The sequence below is a fragment of the Phyllopteryx taeniolatus genome, chromosome 21 (genome assembly GCF_024500385.1).
Source record: "Phyllopteryx taeniolatus isolate TA_2022b chromosome 21, UOR_Ptae_1.2, whole genome shotgun sequence".
Taxonomy (NCBI): Eukaryota; Metazoa; Chordata; class Actinopteri; order Syngnathiformes; family Syngnathidae; genus Phyllopteryx; species Phyllopteryx taeniolatus.
In genome coordinates this window covers 1,675,169-1,694,470 of record NC_084522.1, presented here as the reverse complement: position 1 = coordinate 1,694,470, position 19,302 = coordinate 1,675,169, and the positions used below count along the sequence as shown (strand labels likewise).

The 19,302-nt window shown below is 43.1% G+C and overlaps 2 protein-coding genes across 5 annotated transcripts; both read right to left on the bottom strand.

The window, feature by feature from the left end:
* Window positions 1-42: 42 nt before the first annotated feature.
* Window positions 43-7,602, bottom strand: sesn2 (sestrin 2). 3 transcript variants are annotated; one of them, XM_061759871.1, is made up of 11 exons: window positions 6,820-7,602; window positions 3,812-3,877; window positions 3,209-3,397; window positions 2,946-3,128; window positions 2,487-2,705; window positions 1,824-1,959; window positions 1,584-1,699; window positions 1,427-1,510; window positions 1,082-1,188; window positions 855-999; window positions 43-495 (listed from the first exon to the last, which is right to left on the bottom strand). In XM_061759871.1, exons 1-11 carry the CDS (start codon window positions 7,138-7,140, stop codon window positions 385-387), a joined length of 1,677 nt encoding a protein of 558 aa, XP_061615855.1. In that variant the 5' UTR covers window positions 7,141-7,602; the 3' UTR covers window positions 43-384. The 3 variants fall into 3 exon arrangements, with proteins under 3 accessions (XP_061615855.1, XP_061615856.1, XP_061615857.1); XM_061759872.1 differs by having other exon boundaries at window positions 43-471; window positions 6,820-7,601; XM_061759873.1 differs by lacking the exon at window positions 6,820-7,602 and adding an exon at window positions 5,110-5,886.
* A 594-nt stretch (window positions 7,603-8,196) lies between these two features.
* matn1 (matrilin 1) lies at window positions 8,197-16,472 on the bottom strand. Of its 2 annotated transcripts, XM_061759874.1 has the most exons (10): window positions 16,195-16,471; window positions 14,987-15,171; window positions 14,739-14,903; window positions 13,534-13,756; window positions 12,551-12,673; window positions 11,603-11,775; window positions 10,723-10,954; window positions 9,224-9,376; window positions 9,049-9,129; window positions 8,197-8,539 (listed from the first exon to the last, which is right to left on the bottom strand). In XM_061759874.1, exons 1-10 carry the CDS (start codon window positions 16,283-16,285, stop codon window positions 8,490-8,492), a joined length of 1,476 nt encoding a protein of 491 aa, XP_061615858.1. In that variant the 5' UTR covers window positions 16,286-16,471; the 3' UTR covers window positions 8,197-8,489. The 2 variants fall into 2 exon arrangements, with proteins under 2 accessions (XP_061615858.1, XP_061615859.1); XM_061759875.1 differs by lacking the exon at window positions 12,551-12,673 and having other exon boundaries at window positions 16,195-16,472.
* Between the last annotated feature and the right edge of the window lie 2,830 nt (window positions 16,473-19,302).

Below are 19,302 nucleotides of genomic sequence, written 5' to 3'. Positions count from 1 at the left end.
AACAAAAAATCTAAATACATTGTAAATATCCACAGCAACCACTTTGTCCATTTTTTTGTCAAGTAACTCTTTATTGAATAGAAAAATACAAGCTTTTTGTCATTTTCTTTTAATCGCAGCCCTCAAAGTGCGTTTAAGGACACAATGGAGGACTGAGCGAGCGTCAAGCAGTCGCGCTTGACGGATTGCACCATCAACAAAGTCCGTCAAAAAAACAAAACATTCCGATCGTGAGACTCGATATTAACGCGAGCGTCAACTTTCTGATCCTGAAGTGAACTTTCGGTGCAAAAACACATTAAATACGTGTAACACTGGAACAGAGCATATGAAGAAGCACAACAGCTGGCTCAGCATCCGCAACGTTCAGGCGGCGCTGGTTGGTCATCTCATGTAGTGAGTGATGGCTCGCAGCGTGTACAACAGCGCCGCCTGCAGGCGAGCCTCCAACACGATGAGGTTGGCGTGGACCTGACGACACACCACGGTCGTTACCTTCAAGGGGGAACTCAATTCAAATACTTTTTTTGCAAGAATACATTGTATGGGCCAGCATTAGTCAAAACCTGGTACGCTGATTCATATTACGATCGCCGCTAGTAGCGCGAGCGAATGGTACCATATTATACCATTTTTTTAGTTCAAACGATTGAGCGATTGAACATGATTTCAGGATGGTGTGTTGAGGTTGGCAACTGTTTATGATGCCAATATAAGGTAGGATACCAACTTCGTCCGCCTTTTACTTTGTACCGTATGTATTGTAACAGCATCAGATAGATCTTGGCATGGAGTGTGTGCGTGTGTGTAGTGTGTTGCGTGTGTCTCAAGTGGGCACGTGTTTGTGTGTATACCTTCTCAGAGTGCCTGAAGTGCCTCCAGAAAGCGTGGTAGATGTGCGCAGTGGTCTGCTCGGGGTGGCAGGCCATGGTCTTGACAAACATCTTCAGGGATCGCTCCAGCAGGACGTTGACGCTGCCGTAGTCGTAGTCGTCGTACCTGCGGCGGGAAACACGGCGGCCTCGTTCATCAATCTGTTGGTTGGCGGCAGCGGAATGAAGTGCAAGATGGCTGTGCTGACCGGATCCCGTATAGACAGTGGATGTAGTTCCACAGAGCTTTCCTCAGCGTGTGCGTGTCCACGCCCTCGTGCATGGCCATCCTGTTGTACGTCAGGTTGCTCACCACCTTCAAAACACAACATCAACTCCACTACAATATAAGCATGGTATCTGTAAAAATAATAAAAAATATGAAATACCAATACTTCCATTCAGGGTTTTAACCCAATAAGGCTGCCGAAGTGTAACTTCAGATGTGTTTTAGGCACAATTTGGAAATTTTCACTCAGGGGTGTTCTCAATTTCGTTGCCAGCAGTTTATAGAAAAATGGCTGTGAGTTGGGTGGGGAAGAACAAGAAAGTACCTGGAATTTCTCATCCAGCAGCTGTCCCATGTCCGGCAGCAGCCTGTTGACCAGCGAGTAGCCGTGGTCCTCCCACGAGTAGTCCTGCAAATACCCGCAATGCGACGTCAAGCAACGGGGGACATTTGAGGTCATCTGGAAATAAGTAGACTACGACCTGGGCTCTCATGGTGGGCGGAGCCTGCTCTCCTTTGGGCGCAAAGTCCTCATATCTGAACTCCGGATCCTCCATCAGGTGAAGGAGCCTCTCTGGCGGCGCCTCTCGCACCACCGCTACAACGGGAGCAGAAGTGCAAGTGTATTATAAATCAACACTCGCCATATGGGGTCCCTCAAGGGTCAATGCTCGATCCACTGTTTGGTTTAATATGCATATGCTCAAATGTGTACACGATACCGGTGGGGATGCTCTCGCTCCGCTCCCTCTCAAAGCGCGTGACCATCTCCTCCTGCGTACACTCTTCCTCCTGCTGCTCCTGCAGCTCCACCATCCTCTTCATCAGCACCTCCACCTCCATGGCGCTGTCTACCTGCTACACAACAACAACAATTCCATTTTCACCAGTCATATACTGTTTGGGTCAAATATGACCCATTTGACAGCAATAAAAATACCCTGTCATTCTTAAACCCTGAAATTTGACTTCTACAGTGACGCAAAATTTCTTTTTGTACAGGTGCTACAAAGTATGTGTACACAGGCTGCTAGATCGACCAATGTGTGTGTTAAGTATGGGAAAGTGGTGGTAATCTTGAAATGTACATTTTATTTTTTTTAATTTATGGGACAATAGTAACACCGTTCAAGAAAGTCCTGAGAACTTTCCATGTCGCCACCACATTTGCACAGGCATAAGACAAGAAACCAAACGAAGCAGAGCGTAAATGTTTTTCTCCCAAAAATAGTTTTCTCTCAAACATTAATCATCCATTTGTTAATGTTAGAGGCAATTAATACGTTTTGAAAAAACCTGCCCTTCATAATTTGATCGAGTCTATTATGAAGATATTCTTGGTATGAACAATATTTAAGCCTTAATAACAACAGGCCCATTCTTACCTCCCGCCGTCCGTCCTCGTTTGCGGGGCTGTGGGGGCTGCGGGTGGGGTGTCCGGGCGACGGCGGCCGGAAGGTGTGCCCGCCGACGTGGTCAGGCTCGGGGTTGAGGCCGCATCCCCACACGAAGGAGCAGAGCGCGTGGGCGTGCGCCATCAGGATGACGGCGTGAATCAGCTCGGCCAACGACCAGCGAAGCTCGGCGCCCGGATACACCAGCTCCTGTGGGGAGGACCGAACGCATCAGGGGGGAAAAAAAAAAACGAGAGTACGTTCAAGCCACATTCAAACCTAAAATTCCAGGAACTGAAAGTTATTGGTACTTAAAACTAAACTAAAAGGTTGCAAGGTGATACGTTTCGTGCTGTAGAAAGATCTAAGGGTAAAATGTTTTCAAACAAGTCCTGTTACTTCGATTCTACTTTTGTGGCACCGAGTGAAACGCATCATACGGCGGCAGACCTGGATGTGCAGCTGCGTGATGAGCCAGGGTCTGTGGGCCAGCAGCTTGTTGAGGGGGTTCAGGCCTCTCAGTTTGGCCGGGGCGTGCCGCAGTCCGCTCAGCCAGCTCTCGTCCCCGCCAGCCTCCAGGAAGCTGGCGCTGTGCTGCTGTACCACGTAGGGGCAGTGGTGGCGGGCGGCGGCCTGAGGCGACAACCCAGCCAAATTAAGTCAGAAGCATTTTGCCGCCCCCTGGCGGATACCGGAGTTCTAGCATTTGTCACCATGATGGCGATGTAGTGTCTCCAGTGGCGGGGCAAGGGGCCGTCCATCTCCAACAAGGCATGCTGGGTTCTCAGGAAGCAGCTGAGGTAGGCGGGGTGCAGCGCCATCACCATGGTGACGTGGTCAACGCGACCCAGACTCAGGAACGACTTGATCAGGATGTCCTGGTCTGGCCCGTCTTTCAATATCTAAAGCCAGAGCAGGTGTTAAGTCCTGACATATAAACAGTTTATGGGAAGCTCATGTTAAATGTAAAGTTGAAGCTAACATTGGAAGCTAACGTTTAAAGCTAATGTTAAAAGTAATGTTGACGCTAACATTAGAAGCAAGTTTGATATTCAAGAGGAGCTTAATTTCACATGCATGATGGAGTTTGAAAAATGCAAACTTGCTGACATTTCTTCTCAAGCCTCAAATGAGGCGCCGTGAGTCAGAAGACGTCCCGAGCCGACGAGCCGTTTCCAAACCGGCGTTTTCTGGCATCGCAACGCTGCTTCTTCTGCGCCGTGACGCAACCGGCGCGACAATATTGCAGCACGCACAAACTCAAAATCATTTACGCAATGACTGATTTGAATGTGTTGAGAATGGAGTCAACTCACCTGTTTGGCAGGAATGAAGGCGCTGGGACCGGAGGCCAGGGTGCGAGGAACTTCAACTCCTTGCTCCTGGTGATGAAGCGGACACAAAGTTGGGAAACGTCGTGGAGGATGAGCGAGCCCCGCGTCACCAGATGATGGTAAAGAGTCATTGCGAAAGTGTGACCACGTCAAAATGACTCGCACAAAAGTCATTCTTGTTGTTGGTTCCATTTTTTTTTTTTTTTTTTTTTTAAACATGTTAAAGTCCACGCGAGCCTATTGACTTGTTTGTTGGCGTAAAATTGCTTTCGTGAGCAAAACCTTGTTTTGTCACATAACTTTAGTGCAGCCGTAAGTATTTACTTGCAGCAGTTTGCCAAGAAAAAATAAAACTAAACAGCCCAACACATCTAAAATTACCATAGATGATAACAGAACGCATTATCTAGTGAAGGTTTGTACATTTTTCAAAAACATTTATAATGGGAGTTAGATATCGTTAGCTTAATAGCATAATTTTGCCAAGTCATTTTTAACTCCGTCACAAATAAATACCAGTTTTCTTGCTAAAAAAATTGTGTGTAAATTCTTACGTCATCCAGGTCTTGGTAATCCACTAAGGTTGAATCGAAGCAACTGGACTCGTTGATTTTATGTTTGCGTTTCCCCTGAAAACTTTCAAAAATGACTTGGGAAATTATGCCATTTGGCTAACGCCATTTTATTTTGAGTTCGTTCACACAATAATTAATAATTATGTTCAAAATTCATGAAAATGTGACATTAGCCTTACTTCCCGAAAACCTTTGGTGTTATTTTTTTAGATTGATAGGCATATATATTTTTTTTTAAATACAATCAGACCTGTACAGTAAGTGGGCGCAGATCCCACTGAGGATGTTTTGCCGTGGAGGATGTCTGCACTGTACTCTAGTCAGAACTTTGACTTTTAGTATCAAGGGAAAAATTTTAAAATTAAGATTTTTTTTTTTTTTTTTAACCAGTCACGGTCAACTTGATTGAAAATTGTTATTCTTTTATTGCTTGGAAGCTTCATTGTGAAAAGTAACAAAATTGCAGCTAAGTTAAACTGATACTTGTCAATGCAGTAAACCAAATATTTTCCACGTTAAAATTGCTTGAGGGTGTTCATAAACATACACATTTGAAAAGAATAACATGCCATGGTGTTTTTTTTTTTCCGCTCTCAAACATCACTCGTGAACCTCCTCTGCAACTTGGACTGGAACCAGAGAGAGGTTTTATTAACAAGCAGCCGCTTAAATTAACATTTAAATGTTTTAAAAAACAAAACTCACCGACATTTCCAGGAGAGAAATCTTTCCCTGATACTTCCTCTAACGGACATTAGAATGAAAAAGTGCAGCTTGTTTGTCAGAAATAATCGAGGGCGGTGGGGGCGTGTATGTTCTAGAAAAGGGAGCTTGGCTACATCTGAAAGTGAGCCATGACCAAAAGGGGGCGTGGCTACACAGGGAAGTGGTGTGCACCATGACCAAAAGGGGGCATGGCTGAGGCCGCTTGTTTGGCTCACCTCGAGTCTTGCATCACCTCCTCCTGAGCGCACGTCTGATGTAACCAGCAGAAATCATGAAGCCTTTTAACTTTTTTTTTCTCCCCCTTCTCTTTGAAACTGTATTGATTAGTGTGACGAAATTATTCCAAATGAGGTCTTTTGAACAAACAGTCCAAGTCTAAACCTTTATCCCGAGTCAGCGTTTTCTTGAGTGGTGATGTCTGTGCATTTATTAAGACGGCATGTCAAAATTCTCAAGTTTCACTTAACTGGTATGAAGAATATATTCTACCAATATTCGTATTGTATTTCAGGGTGTTACAGACCCTAAAGTGGTGCTCTAACACCGTGCTCCTTATAAGGCGCCATGTCAGTGGTGTAGCTAGCATTGGGTCAGCAGCTGATAGCCAGCCGGATTGAAGGAAGATTCCAGTAGAGGCAGGCGAGGCGGTGGGTAAACTATTGTCGGAAGCTAACAGGCTTCCTTTGTTTTTCATGTTAGAAGTAACGTTGGAAGCTGCTAGCATTAGCGGTAACATAAAAAACAAATTACAGAATCTTATCATTGGAAGCTAACATTATATGCTAGCAATAGCAGTAACATAGGAAGAAAACTTCATCTAACATTGGACGCTTATATCGTAAGCTAACATTGAAACGAATTGTCTTTTTTAGCGCTATTACAGTTAATGTTGGAAGCCAACATTAAAGCTAACATCAGAAGCTAATGTTAAATGTAATGATGCTAACAGAACACTAACATTGAAGCTAACATTAAAAGTAACGTTAAAGCTACCATAGGAAACGTTAAAAGTAACAAAGCTAATATTGGATGCTAACATTAAAAGTAACATTGGAAGCTAACATTACAAGCTAACAAAAGTACCAAAGCTAAGATTGGAATATAACGTTTGAAGCTAATGTTAGAGATAAGGTTGAAATCTAACTTTAGAAGTAACGGTTAACGTTAGAAGTAATTTTAAAGCTAACACTGGAATCTAACTTTGGAAGATGAGCGGTAACAACCGGCAAATATGTGACGCAGTAACTCATGGTGCTAACTAAAATGTCGAGTATGTTGGGAGCGCTATTGTTCGCGGAGTAGCAGCTAGCGTTGGCCAAAAGCTTGACGGCACAAATCTGGCAGCGAATCCCAGAGTAAAAAACTTCAAGTGGCTAATAGGAAAGTAGTAATTGGTTATTTCTACGGCCTGCGTGGCTGCGTCTAAATCTGATCATCTCCAAGCCATTGATTTCTGAGTGCAATGTTGTAAGATGTCTTTGAAATTATACTTGACCTATTTAAGACTTAGAATATTGTTTGGGGGTTATTTAGTCTTTCAATTATTACTATAAGCAGTTATACACATTTAAGGGGCGTCTATAGTATTCGAGTAAGGTCTCGGTCCCTCACCTCCGCGAATATCGAGGGTACATGGCACTAATCGGCTGGGCTTTGTGGTGCCATCTGAGCCCGGGGAGGTGGACTCACCTGGGCGGTCCGCAGCAGCTCGATGGCCCTGGCTCGCACCTCCCGCAACGGACACGACCGGGCCAACCGCAGCAGATGCAGAAGCGTCTCCTTGCCCAGCCGCGTCGAACCTGGTCGGTCCAGACCCAAACACAGCAGAACCCCTTGGCTGAGCTCCTCCAGAGCCGCCGCCCGCTCCTCCTCGTCCCTGCTACACAGCCGCGCTAGGGTTTTCACGGTCGGCCCACTTCCACTTCCACCGTCGTCGGGGTCGGGCACCGGGCCCGTTGCGTTGTCTCCGTTGGCTCGGCGAGAGAAGCCCGTTTCGGGGTCGCTGGCCATGCCGCGCCGCTCGACTGACTGGTTGGAGTCGAGCTAGCTAACCGTTACGTCGTTTATCTCTAGACGTCGGTGGCTCAGTGTTCGGTGCGACTCCCGGTTCCGTCAACGATTAACGCCGGGCAACGTTCACGCGAGGCCGGTGTCCCTCCGCTCATTCCCGGGGAGGCTGACTTGACGGATGCCGAACGAGGCTAACATAGGCTAGGCTAGTGAAGCTAACCGCTGGTGGCAGATGCTCCAAAAAGTTTTAAACAAAACGTGACACGGCGGCTAAAAAGAACCAGACGAGGTGGCGCAGCGGCTGGCTTATTGCTGGGCCAAACAAACAAACAAACAAACACGTGACAGTTAACTAAAACGAAACGAAAAGAAAAAAGCCGCAGTCGAGCTTTTTCCAAGTTAGTTTGACGCCAATGAAGACGAACTCAAGTCGCCGGGTTCACTCGGCTGTCGCTTTCAAGCCCTCGCCGGTGACGTCGGCATGACGTTTACGGAACTTTCCAGCAATAAAACCGCGTACGTGCAAAAACAGTGCCTTTCTTTATTTAAAAAAATAACTATTAAAATGTTAAACGAAATTTCAAAGCGAACAAAATTATTTACCGTGTATGTACGGTATATATTTCTAAACAATGGACTTGCTCATTTTTGTAGTTGTTTATTATTGTGTACTATTAATTTTTCATTTCCCCATGAGGGATTCTAATTAAGCGGCACTGTGGATGAAGTGGTTAGCACGTCCGCATCACAGTTCTGTTTGAATCTGGGATCCATTGGCTTCCTCCAATATTCCAAAGACTCCGCTGACGGCTCTAAATTGTCTATAGGTGTGAATGCTTGTTTGTCTGTTTGTGTCCTGTTTTGGAAAAGCCTCCTGCTACCCCTATGAGGAAAAGTAAGCACAATAGAAAATGAATGGATGGATTATAAAGTTAATACAAAAGTCGTTCCTGAGGGTCCCGGAGGTCCTGGAAGACCACCTCTTGAAAAACAAAGTGTGAAATGTGTTTCTTGAGGGTAAATAATGGTTAAAAAAAAACAAACAGTATCACAACCTTTGATGTACTTCCTGAATCACCTTTATTTAGAAAATACACAGCATGGTCGTACCCCTATGATGAGACAAATCATATTCATTTTCTTGCATTTTATATACAAGAAGTGCAGGGGTGATGAGTAGGATTGATAAAAAGTGAGTGAAGGTGACGCCATGTGGGCTTGCAGTGTTTCCCTATGAGGGAAGACTTGTTTTAACAAAGGCACAGTCTCCATGGCAACCGGCACCTTTTGTGTCCCAGGAGGCCGAGGGTGGTCCGTGTGTTTAATGGGGAATGACGCCATGCGGGGCTTCAGACGATTTTGTTCTCCAGCAGAGCGATCCTCTTGGACATATTCTCGAGTGAGACGCTCGTTAAGGGCAAGAAGAAGAAGAAGACGGCGGCGAAGAATTCAAGCTGACTTTTCACAAACAACACGTTTGGTCAAAATCTGACCTTGTGGAGTTGAGTTATTTGAGTTTCGTGTTTCATGGTGTGTCATCAAACTTTGCATCCATGCTCCACCCACTCACATTAACGGAAACTGAACAAATTTAGCATTGCTCATCTGTCTGTATACGTGACTGTAATTTGGTAGCAAAATGACAAAATCTCTAGGACGTGTTTGTCTTTCAAAGACCCCCCCCCAGGCCAAAGTTAGTCTCAAATTGAAAAATGGCAGACTTCCTGTGTCTTTTCAGGCATGGCTTCTTGAGACTTTTTTGTGGGTATACTCATGATAGACAAGCCTACTAAATTTCATGACCATCTGACAAAATCTCTACGACAGGTCTGTCTAAAATGGCCACACGGAACCAAAATGGCAGACTTCCTGTTTCTTTTCAGACGCAGATAAATAAATAAAGGATATTTTTCTTCGTTAGTGCCTGCAGTGCTTCTTCTACTTTCTTCTGGAACTTCACCAGGGAGTCACACTCGCACGGGTCCTCCTCTGTCGGTACAGGAAATTCAAAGGAGTTGAGATAATAATATATCATGAGAACAGATTACATTATCTCTTCAGTATGTATGCGGCGTCACGCAACCTTGGCAGATGTTAATCTGCAGCTTCTTGGAGATCTGCGTCATGGCCTTGAAGTCTGCGGTGTAGAAGTAGTGCTCGCCGGTGGGCTGCGAGGCGATCTCCTTCAGCTCGTCCTCAACGGCGTTGCCCACGCCCACCGCGTACATCTTGAAGCCTGCCACACAAACACACACAGAAGAAATTAGTTCCAATGAAAACTTAAAAATTATCCATCTTCTTGACCACTTCTCCTCACTAGGGTCGCGGGCTGCTGGAGCCCATCCCAGCTATCTTCGGGCGGGAGGCGGGGTACACCCTGAACCGGTCGCCAGCCAATCGCAGGGCACATAGAAACAAACAACCATTCGCACCCACATTCACACCTACGGGGAATTTAGAGTACCAATCAACCTACCATGCATGTTTTTGGGATGTGGGAGGAAACCGGAGTGCCTGGAGAAAACCCACCCAGGCACGGGAAGAACATGCAAACTTCACACAGGCGGGTCCGGGATTTGAACCCCGGTCCCCAGAACTGTGAGGCAGATGTGCTAACCAGTCGTCCGCCGTGCTGCTGAAGTCGCACAAAACCTCCCAAGATCTCAGTTCGGTAAGCATCAACATATCCTTTGCTTTTTTTGTTTGTTTTTGTGACTAATTCTAAAAGTTAGACTAAAAACCACCTCAATTGCCAACAAATTTTATTATTTAAAAAAAAACAAAACAGAAATTACAAAATATATATATTTTTAAATTATTGAGTTTACGCATGCACTAAATAATGTAAACATGCAAAAGAGTAAAAAACAAAATTTCTTACTCTTCAGCATGTTGTTCTCCATGAAAAGAACTGGTTGAACACTGCCCCCTCAAATACTATGCAGATGGAATAAAAAGAAAACCCACTTTAATCCCCAACAAATTATTATTATCATGTGTAAGTATTTTATATTACGCATATTACAATATATTTTTTAAATGATTCTTTTTTTTTTTGCTTGTACGTCTGCACACAAAGATATAATTAATGACCATGTGGGCACTTTTCCTATATAAAATAAAAACCCACCTTTATCTCTTAATTGATCCTTTTTTTTTTTTTTTTTTAAATGCACAAATTACGATGCATTTCAAAAATAATTTAGGATTTCATTGTCTGTGTTACACTGCCCCCTGGTGGCCAAGGGACACACCAGAAGGAGCAGTGCAATGCCCATTGAATTAAAGCACGACATAATGCACAAACTTTTTAATTCTTTACATTCTATTTGTGTTAATATTGTGTTTTTATAAAGTAAAATGCAATAGAGTGCTATTTTTCTTATTAAAAACACGTTAAAAAATGTCTGGAACGGATTAATGGCATTTCCATTTATTTCAATGGGGAAAGGTGATTTCAGATACAAGTGCTTTAAGTTCACAGTGATCGCAGAACAAATGGAACTCTTCCGACCTGTTGAGAATGTTAAAAAGCCTGTGCGGTCACTACATAGTTCCTTCTTATTTGGTATGGGTGCTCACCCATCTCCTTGGCCTTCTTGGCGGCGTCGCCGATGTAGTCCTGGCTGCGTCCGTCCGTGAAGACGATGCCCACCTTGGAGACGCCGGGCCGGGCGCCGTGGCCCACGCTGAAGCTCTTGTCGGTCAGGTAGCGCAGGGCCTGGCCTGTCATGGTTCCCCTCTCCATGTAGGCCATCTTCTTCACGGCCTCCTTCAGGTCCTTCTTGTTGTTGTGGCGGCCCAGCGGAAACTCCTGATGGCGGACAGATGGGACGGTAAAGACAGGAAGTGGAGGTTTTTTTCGCAGCCATTTTGGAATAAGCCCTAAACTCAATCATTTCTCGTCTACAAGCCGCTGTGGAATTAGACCATATCTCCCAAAATGTTTTTTTTTTTTATTTTATTTTTTTAAATCCACATAGTAAAAAAAAAAAAAAAGTCCACAAATAACAAAACGTTTTCAGAATATTTTTTTTCCTTTTTCATGTATTTTTTTTTTCCATACAAAGAACTGATTGACGAACATGCAGGCACTTTTTCTCCACAAGTCAATATGGAGTTGGACCCAAACATCTCACCTTAATCTCCTACAAATATATATATTTTTAATGTATTCATTATTTAGAATAATACACAGTTAACTCTTTAAAATTGACAACTCTTGCATGTATTTCTCCACAGAAAAAAATGATGGATGAAAAAGCCACTGTGAGGTAAAAAATTAAAAGCCAGCTGTATCTAACATTTGTATTTATTATTTAAAAAAAATGCACAAATTATTTGTAAATAAAAAATAATAATTTTTGTGTATGTATCTCTCCTCACCAAGAACTTCGAGAAGTAATTTGTGGTCATTTTATGGGCAATATTTGAGATATAATCACCTAAATTTTGTCTTTACCTGTCGGACCAGGCTGGAGTACTGCACGAGGCCGACGTGCGCTTTGCTGTCCGACACGTCCAGCTTGTCCACAATCTGGTTGATCCACTTCTTGACCAGCTCAAAGTTCTCCGGGCGCACGCTCTTGGAGCCGTCGATCAGGAAGACCACGTCCGTCGCAGAGTTGCTGCACGCTGCGCGCACACGCACGCACACACACACATGCATACAGACGTTGCACGTCAGCCTCGTAGCTTCGCATCTACGCTAAAACCAGGGAATAGAAAGTCGAAGGATTTATTTGATATCCGGCTTAAGGTCCATGAACTAGTACGATCTTTGTCCTCACTTGTAAGACAATTCAGTGCAATAGTTGAATGAATTGTTAGCCGTTGCAAGATTATGCCCATTGTTTTTTTTTTATTCCTTTGTTTAAGTTTCTCATTTACAATGCGACCTGGAGGCAATTTAGGTTCCAGTGTCTTGCCCAAGGACACTTGGACAGTGGACAGTTGGAGCCGGGATTCCAACCACCAACACTTGGGTTAGCGCAGTTTGAGCATTTTCCATTACTAGTGCCACTTTTGGCCAAATAGTAAAAGGGAATTGAACCTTACTAGTAAATGACTGCGCTTCACTAGGCTCAGTGGGAGGCATTAGTGGGAAAAAAAAACATACTAATAAGACAAACTTGTTTTACTAGTGCGCAGAAAGGTTTTACTTGTGAGAGCAGAAGAGCGTACTAGAACATGGACTTTAATCTGGAGGTCAAAGATCTGGAATAAATGCACAAACGGCTTTTCTAAACCGTTTGTGCATTTAGTCCATATCCTTGATAATCAAAGGCAGTTGTTGGGGGAGGGGGGAACATGTTACTAGTTAGACACACTAGTGTGCTGTTTTAGCAAACTAGTACATGGACTTTAATCTGGATATCAAGGATATGGACTAGTGCCCGGTCGCACTCACCACTGCAACTGCGCCCATCGTCCATGAGGGTAAAGCCGTCTTTGCAGGCGCACTTGTACGATCCGGGCGAGCTGACGCATACCTGCTCGCAGTCGTGATCCCCGGTGGCGCACAGGTCCGACACTGTGCGTGTTTGGGAGTGTGTGTGAGAGTGCAGTTTGCGCACACACACACACACACACAGGAGGAAAGGAGGGAGAATAATAACTATGTCAGTCGGTGGGTTTTTAATGATCCACTGAGGGTTTGAAGGCAGTGGATCCTTAAAACAGGAAAGAAATTGGATAACTACATTATCCTTTAGACATACAGCAACATTTACAAGGTTTTAGGAGGTGGGGTATTAATTCATCAGGTAAACAGGTTTAGGGTAAGGTAATGTACTAAGTAGGTAGATGTAGAACTACGTACAGTGGACCCCCATTATTTGGTCGCATTGAAATGTATTTATTTTTAAACGCCCCAAATTCTTGAATAAGCAGGAATAAACTGCCACTTTGTGTTTTCAGGGTTGGTTCCCCCCCCCGCCCCATAAAAAAAAAAAAAATTGAAAACCACTGGAGAGAAAAAAACGCAGAAAAAAAAAAACTGCGGCTAGATGAATATGTGGGTGCCAAACCGCGAGTATGTGGGGGTCCACTGTAGAGGCGAAAAGGGAAGGTTAGGTATTACTTTACTAGGTAGGTACATATAGTGCTGTCTAGTTAGGTCAAGATAATGCTACGTAGTAGGTACAGTCGGTATCAAACTACTGTATGTAGGAAAGTACAGTATAGGGAGGTGTCGAACTACCTAGGTAGGTCAAGCGAAACGTTAAGGCACTAACTAGGTGGGGATAGCACAGTGGCGAGCAGGTTAAAAGTAAGGAAGCAATGCAGATTTTTTGTTTCTCCAATTTTCTTACCCTCAGTCAATCAGCAAGCAAAATGACAGCATTTCTTTCTTTACCCGCCCCCCTACCGCCATCATCATCATCTTCTTACCACAGAAGGCCTCCTGGAACTTCTTGGTGAGCTTCTCGATGACGCTGTAGCTCTCCACGTAGTCCACGTGGTCGTCCAGGGGCTCGCTGGCCATCTGCTTGAGCGTGCTCATGTCCACGCGGCCCACGCCGATAGCGAAGATCTCGATGCCGGCGTCGCGCGCCCGCTGGGCCACGTCTTTCACGTTGTCCTGGGGGCGGCCGTCCGTCACGATGATGGCGACCTGCGACAGCACGGGACGACTTCAACGGACGTTCGGTTTGGTGACCTCGCAGTTGTGTTTTATACGCACATTTTCAGTTTTGTGTGCCGGTATTTAGAAGATGCGGATAATGTCCATTGAATTAAAGTTAAAAATTGTCGAAAAACATGGGCGCGTGCGTGCAGTTGTCTTGGCGAAGAACTTCTGCGATATGTACAGTACTATACTGAAGCAGGAGTCAATCAGTGCTATAATGCCACCCGAGGGTGTCAAAATAGTTTATAAGTGGCGGACCTCTGTATGCGAAACGATGGACAAACTGCTCAAAGTGTGGTGAAAAACGGCAAAAATGTGTGTGTGGGTGGAGGGGGGAAATGTTGCAATTGAGGGAAAACTCATTTCATTTTGATTACTGGTATGTTTTATACACACTGGGGGAAAAAAACAACGTTTGTATTTACTTAATTCAAATGTACATTGGTTGCACATGATTAAAAGCTGTTAAACTAAGTATTATTTTCAAAGAGTGGAAAATGATGTCCATTTACAACATTTTAATTATGTGCAACTGATGTCGATGATCAAATTAAGTCATTTTTTTCGCTGCAGTCCAATGTTGTACAGTGCTATTTATCTTATGGAAACAATGTCAGGAAAAGCTTACTAGAACATCTGAATTTATTTTGAATTATTACAGTTAGTATTAGCACAAATCCTTCAGGATTCTGCTAGAAAGCAAATCGATGTCAGGAAAAGGCAACTAGAACATCTGAACTTTAGCGTTAATCAGAGACACTTTAAATGGTGGCAGGTGTGCGCGACTCGTGTTTAACATGAGTTTGAATGCGATTTGAATCATTCTGAACAGAGCCCCAGTTTGTAACTAATTCAGTCAACGTAGGCACTGGGAAAGGTAAGGTACTCCACAGGTCGGTATCGCGGTACACAACTAGCGTACGTGAAAAAATGACATGACATTTGCACAGTCTTGCATGCGTTTGACCTTGCTGATGTCAGGAGACTTGACGCGACCGCCCTCGTTCTCGCTGAAGGCCACGTTGAGAGCAAACTGGATGGCCAGGCCCGTCATGGTGCCCGTGGACAGCGGCTCCACTTTGGTCACCGCCTTGACCAGGCCGGCCTTGGTGCGGTGCGTCTTCAGCGACACCTAATGGACATCCACGCAATCGCGGTCCAGGTTAGAAAGTGTCGTCTTTTTGAAAAGATCTGGATGCGAGTGGGCCCACGTGCCTCGTTCTTGACGCGGCTGGCGTAGTTGACCACGCCCACTCGGGTGGCGTTGGGCCCCACGTCCAAGCCCTCGATGACCTTGGCCAGGAAGACTTTGACCTGCTCGAACTCCGAGGGCCGCACGCTGCGGCTGCTGTCCACGATAAACACCAGGTCGGTGGGGCGCGTCTTGCATAGCCCCGCCGCTGCACGTAGGGGGCGACAATGAGGACGACTATTATCTCTTCACATGGAAGATTTTTTTTTATATCCTCTTGCTTCTTTTTAACATGCAAACTGTCGAATGATGTACTGCATTGCCGCTTTCTTTTCTTTATCTATTTCATTTGTCATTTTATATACAATTTTTTTTTCCATTTATATGTTCAAGTAAAGCAATGAATAAATCACCATTCGTGTGACTGTTTCTATGACAGTGATGATGGAGGTGGCAGGAAGGAAAAGATGGCGACTACGACATATCTACACAGACTTTTCTAAGCAGCTCTGATTAGGTTGACGGAGCCACGCAAAAAACGGTAATGATAAAAAGAAATAAATGTAAAAAACAATGCAAAAAAATATATATAATCAAAAATGCAGAATTATTTTAACTTAATTCCAAAATAAATGAATATAGTAAAAATAATTATTACATAATACAATATTAATAGTAATATGAATTTAATTTTTTTTTGGACAATATCTAAATAATGAAACTAAAATAAATACACAATAATTATAGCTATAGTTATAAAATTAAAATGAATTACACTAACATTTTGGGGTGAGAAAAAAAAAAATATTAATTACAAAATAAAACAATTATAAATCATAATAGAAATCCACTTAAATATGTTAAAAGGGAGGCCAGATTTTCGATTTTCCCACCCAACTGAAACCTCACCAATCTCCCTTCTCGCCCTTCACATCTGTCCCTCCCGCCAGCTTTGACGCGACACTCCACAAGACACTACTTTACACTACACACTATACAGTAGTAGTAGTTCACGCAGTCTCCATCCACAAACGTACGCCAATTTCAGCACTACAGACAGAGAAATACTTCTTTTCTTGTGATTTTTGTTATGCAATTACATCATTTTGTTCATAATAATTAGGTATTTTTATGCAGTGTTATTTTTCCTCTTAGTGCAGCAAGTGACAAGAAAAGTTGCACTAATAGGACCCCAAAATGAAGCGCATCCATCATAACTGACGCTACTCACCCATGGCTGCGGCCGTGCGGAGGTCGACGGTGGCCTGCGCGCCCATCAGGCCGAGCATCAGCGCGAGGAGCAGCGGCGGCGTGAGCGTCATGGCGGTAAGCGAGGGCGACTGCGAGGGGACGGCGGGTCGAGAGAGGGAGAGAGAGAGAGAGAGAGAGAGAGAGACACGGACGCACCCGGGGAGTTTCTGGCCACAGTGAGAGTGAGACTGAGGGACTTCGAGCTGCAGGTTATCAATGCAAGTGCTTCACACACACTCACTCACCCAACAACCCCCCCCCCCCCACACACACACACACACACACACTCACACACTCTTTTAGTTAGCCATGTTTGTGCCTGAAAGAGGGAAATACCTGCCCTGGGAGGACCAAAAATGGTGGTCAGGGAAAGGTAAACACACCTAGGATGGACAGGTATGAATGCATGTGTGTGTGTGTGTGTGTGTGTGTGTGTGTGTGTGCTGGGTACAGTGTGCGTGTGTGTGTCAGGGGGTACAGGAGCAGCTGGGGTAAGGGTGCTCGGATCGGGCCAAATAAACACCAACATGAATTCCTCTTTTCTCCGCACATTCCCAAAACACATTTACGGAAGTCACAGGGGATAGATGCACACACAGACTGCTCACTGTGTGTTACTGCACGTCTGTGTGTGTGTGGGTGTGTGAACGTGTGTGTTTAAAAGCTTTACAGTGGTGCCTTAACTCACGAGGTTCATTCGTTCCGTGACCACGCTCACAACTCAGAACACTTGTATCCCAAATTGAGATTAGTGATTTCAAATGTCTATCAGGTCTTTGCACATTGAATGGCATCCCCCAGGGTTCTTTCCTTTGCCCACTTGTTGTTTTAATCTTTTTACTAACTTGAGTCTTGTGACATTTTTCTTTAAATATTGTGACTGATCTGATTTTCTAATTCTAATAACTAAAAATAACATTTTATTGTGGTAACCTTACGACGAAAACCAGATTTTATTTTTTGCATTGTAATTACTTTTTTCTTGTAGTATTGTGACAAAAAATATATTCTTGAAACTGAACTTTTTTCAAATCCAATGTTTTTTTTCCTCATAGTACTGTGACTTTTAGTTACATAAATGTAACTTTTTTTTTTAATCTATTGCAACTTTTGTTACTTACTTCTTTATTACAATATATTGACTTTGTTTTTTCACATATGCCGTAATAAATCAGATTTTACTCTTAATGTTATGATTCTTTTTATAATAGTGTTACTTTTGCATAACATATTGCATACATTAGTACTTTTTATTGTAGAATAATAGAAAAAAAAGTTGACTTAATTCACTTTTGTCTTAATATTGTGACTTTCAAAAAATTGGACAAATTAATTAACATGCACAAATAAAGCAGTTCTTAGCAAATGAAATGTTATGCAAACTACAGTAAATCTTGAAAAGAACAGCATGTGCTGCTTAGTCTGTCATATTATACAATATTGACACTTACACTGGTTCCAAAAGGCTCACAATATTAGAAGCATCCCTTCAACCAGCACAGAATTTGTACCTCATAAACTTGTCAATTCCCCCATAAGTGTTTAGGAAGACTTGTGTTGGCAAAAACACACGGAGCAATAAAAAATGTTAACACAAAACTCACAAAACAAAGTTGCAATCCAGTCCTTACGCTGCGGTGGCAGGTGGGCACCGGCGGGACCCCCTGAAGGTGTAAACACAAGGGGGTTAAAAAAAAAACCTAAAAAAAAACAACACTTTACTACATTCACATATACAGTATATATACACACACACACATCAATGGGAGCCACATACACATGAAACAGAGACCCCTCTTTTTACCACCAACATCCCACCCCACCCAGCCGAGCATGCATTCCTCTAGCCTCCCCTTACACACACACACACACACACACACACACTCACTCCATCCACACACAAGCCGCAATTGAGGATGCAAAACAGGGAGGGGTGAGCCTAGAGTAAGTGGTCCCACATATTTCCTACTTGAGTGAATATACGGCAAAATCAACATTACTATATATATATATATATATATATATATATATACACTATATATGTACTGTCTGTGTGTGTGTGTGTGTGCGTATACTGACAGGCCCAAGATGAAAGGTCCGAGGAAGTTCCTGGAAAACGTGACATCTCAGGGACGCACCACGTTTGGCTCAGAAGGGAGACACAACGCATGTTTGCACACGTACGATATGTATACATAAATACAGTGCGGTTATGTAACACACACACAAACACACACACACACACACACACACACACACACACACACACACACAAACACATACACGGGAGCATCCATCAGCAAAACAGGCCTGGAACATGTCCTGATGGAGGAGAAAAACAAAAACAAACAGAAAAAAAGTCTCTTCATGCGTTAGAAAGAGAGCCAGCAAATGAATTAAACTTTGAATTAACATTTCCCTTTAAAAAAAAAAAAAAAATAAATAATAATATTTCCCTTTGGAATGATGAAAAATTATGTGCGAGACCCCTTTGGGAAACTTTTTAATGGATTTACTGAGGAGTTATGATTTCCCTTTCTGTGAATGTTTCAAAGCAAATGATTCCGAATTAAAATTTTCTTCGTTTCTTCAGTGGGATTGAATGTAAAATGTATTAGTCATATACAGTGGACATAAAAATCATATACAGTGGACATAAAAAGTCTACACACCCCTGTTTAAATCTCAGTTAGTGATTTAAAAAATGAGACCTACATAAATAATTTCACAAGGATGTGGCTATGTTCTGGCATTTTTGGTGGGGGAATGATGCAAGAGATGCCACAGATTATTTTTAATTATTATTTTTTAAAGGATTTACTTTGAACTTGAAAAATAACTCTAGGAAATATATATAATATATATAAAATTAATATGATTTTTAAATATTTTCATTTATTTATGATATTGTGACTTAAAACACTTTTTCATATTTTGGGACTATAACGTTTCTTATATGATAAAAAATAAAATATTACTCTAAAACAGTTTTTATATTTCAGAATTTTTTGCAATATAGTGACGAACAAAAAAGATGTTCTATTCATGATATATTCCTGATTACTTTACAATTTATGTAGTATAGCTA

Excerpts from the sequence above, each read along its gene's own strand:
- matn1 (XM_061759874.1), bottom strand. The coding sequence starts at position 16,285 with ATGACGCTCACGCCGCCGCTGCTCCTCGCGCTGATGCTCGGCCTGATG. Across the intron at positions 12,674-13,533 it reads GTTCCAGGAGGCCTTCTGTG|TGTCGGACCTGTGCGCCACC; the intron begins GTAAGAAGATGA and ends AAACACGCACAG. Across the intron at positions 9,377-10,722 it reads CAAGAAGGCCAAGGAGATGG|GCTTCAAGATGTACGCGGTG; the intron begins GTGAGCACCCAT and ends TTTGTGTGGCAG.
- sesn2 (XM_061759871.1), bottom strand. The coding sequence starts at position 7,140 with ATGGCCAGCGACCCCGAAACGGGCTTCTCTCGCCGAGCCAACGGAGAC. Across the intron at positions 2,706-2,945 it reads TCACGCAGCTGCACATCCAG|GAGCTGGTGTATCCGGGCGC; the intron begins GTCTGCCGCCGT and ends TCCTCCCCACAG. Across the intron at positions 1,511-1,583 it reads CGCCCACCATGAGAGCCCAG|GACTACTCGTGGGAGGACCA; the intron begins GTCGTAGTCTAC and ends GGGTATTTGCAG.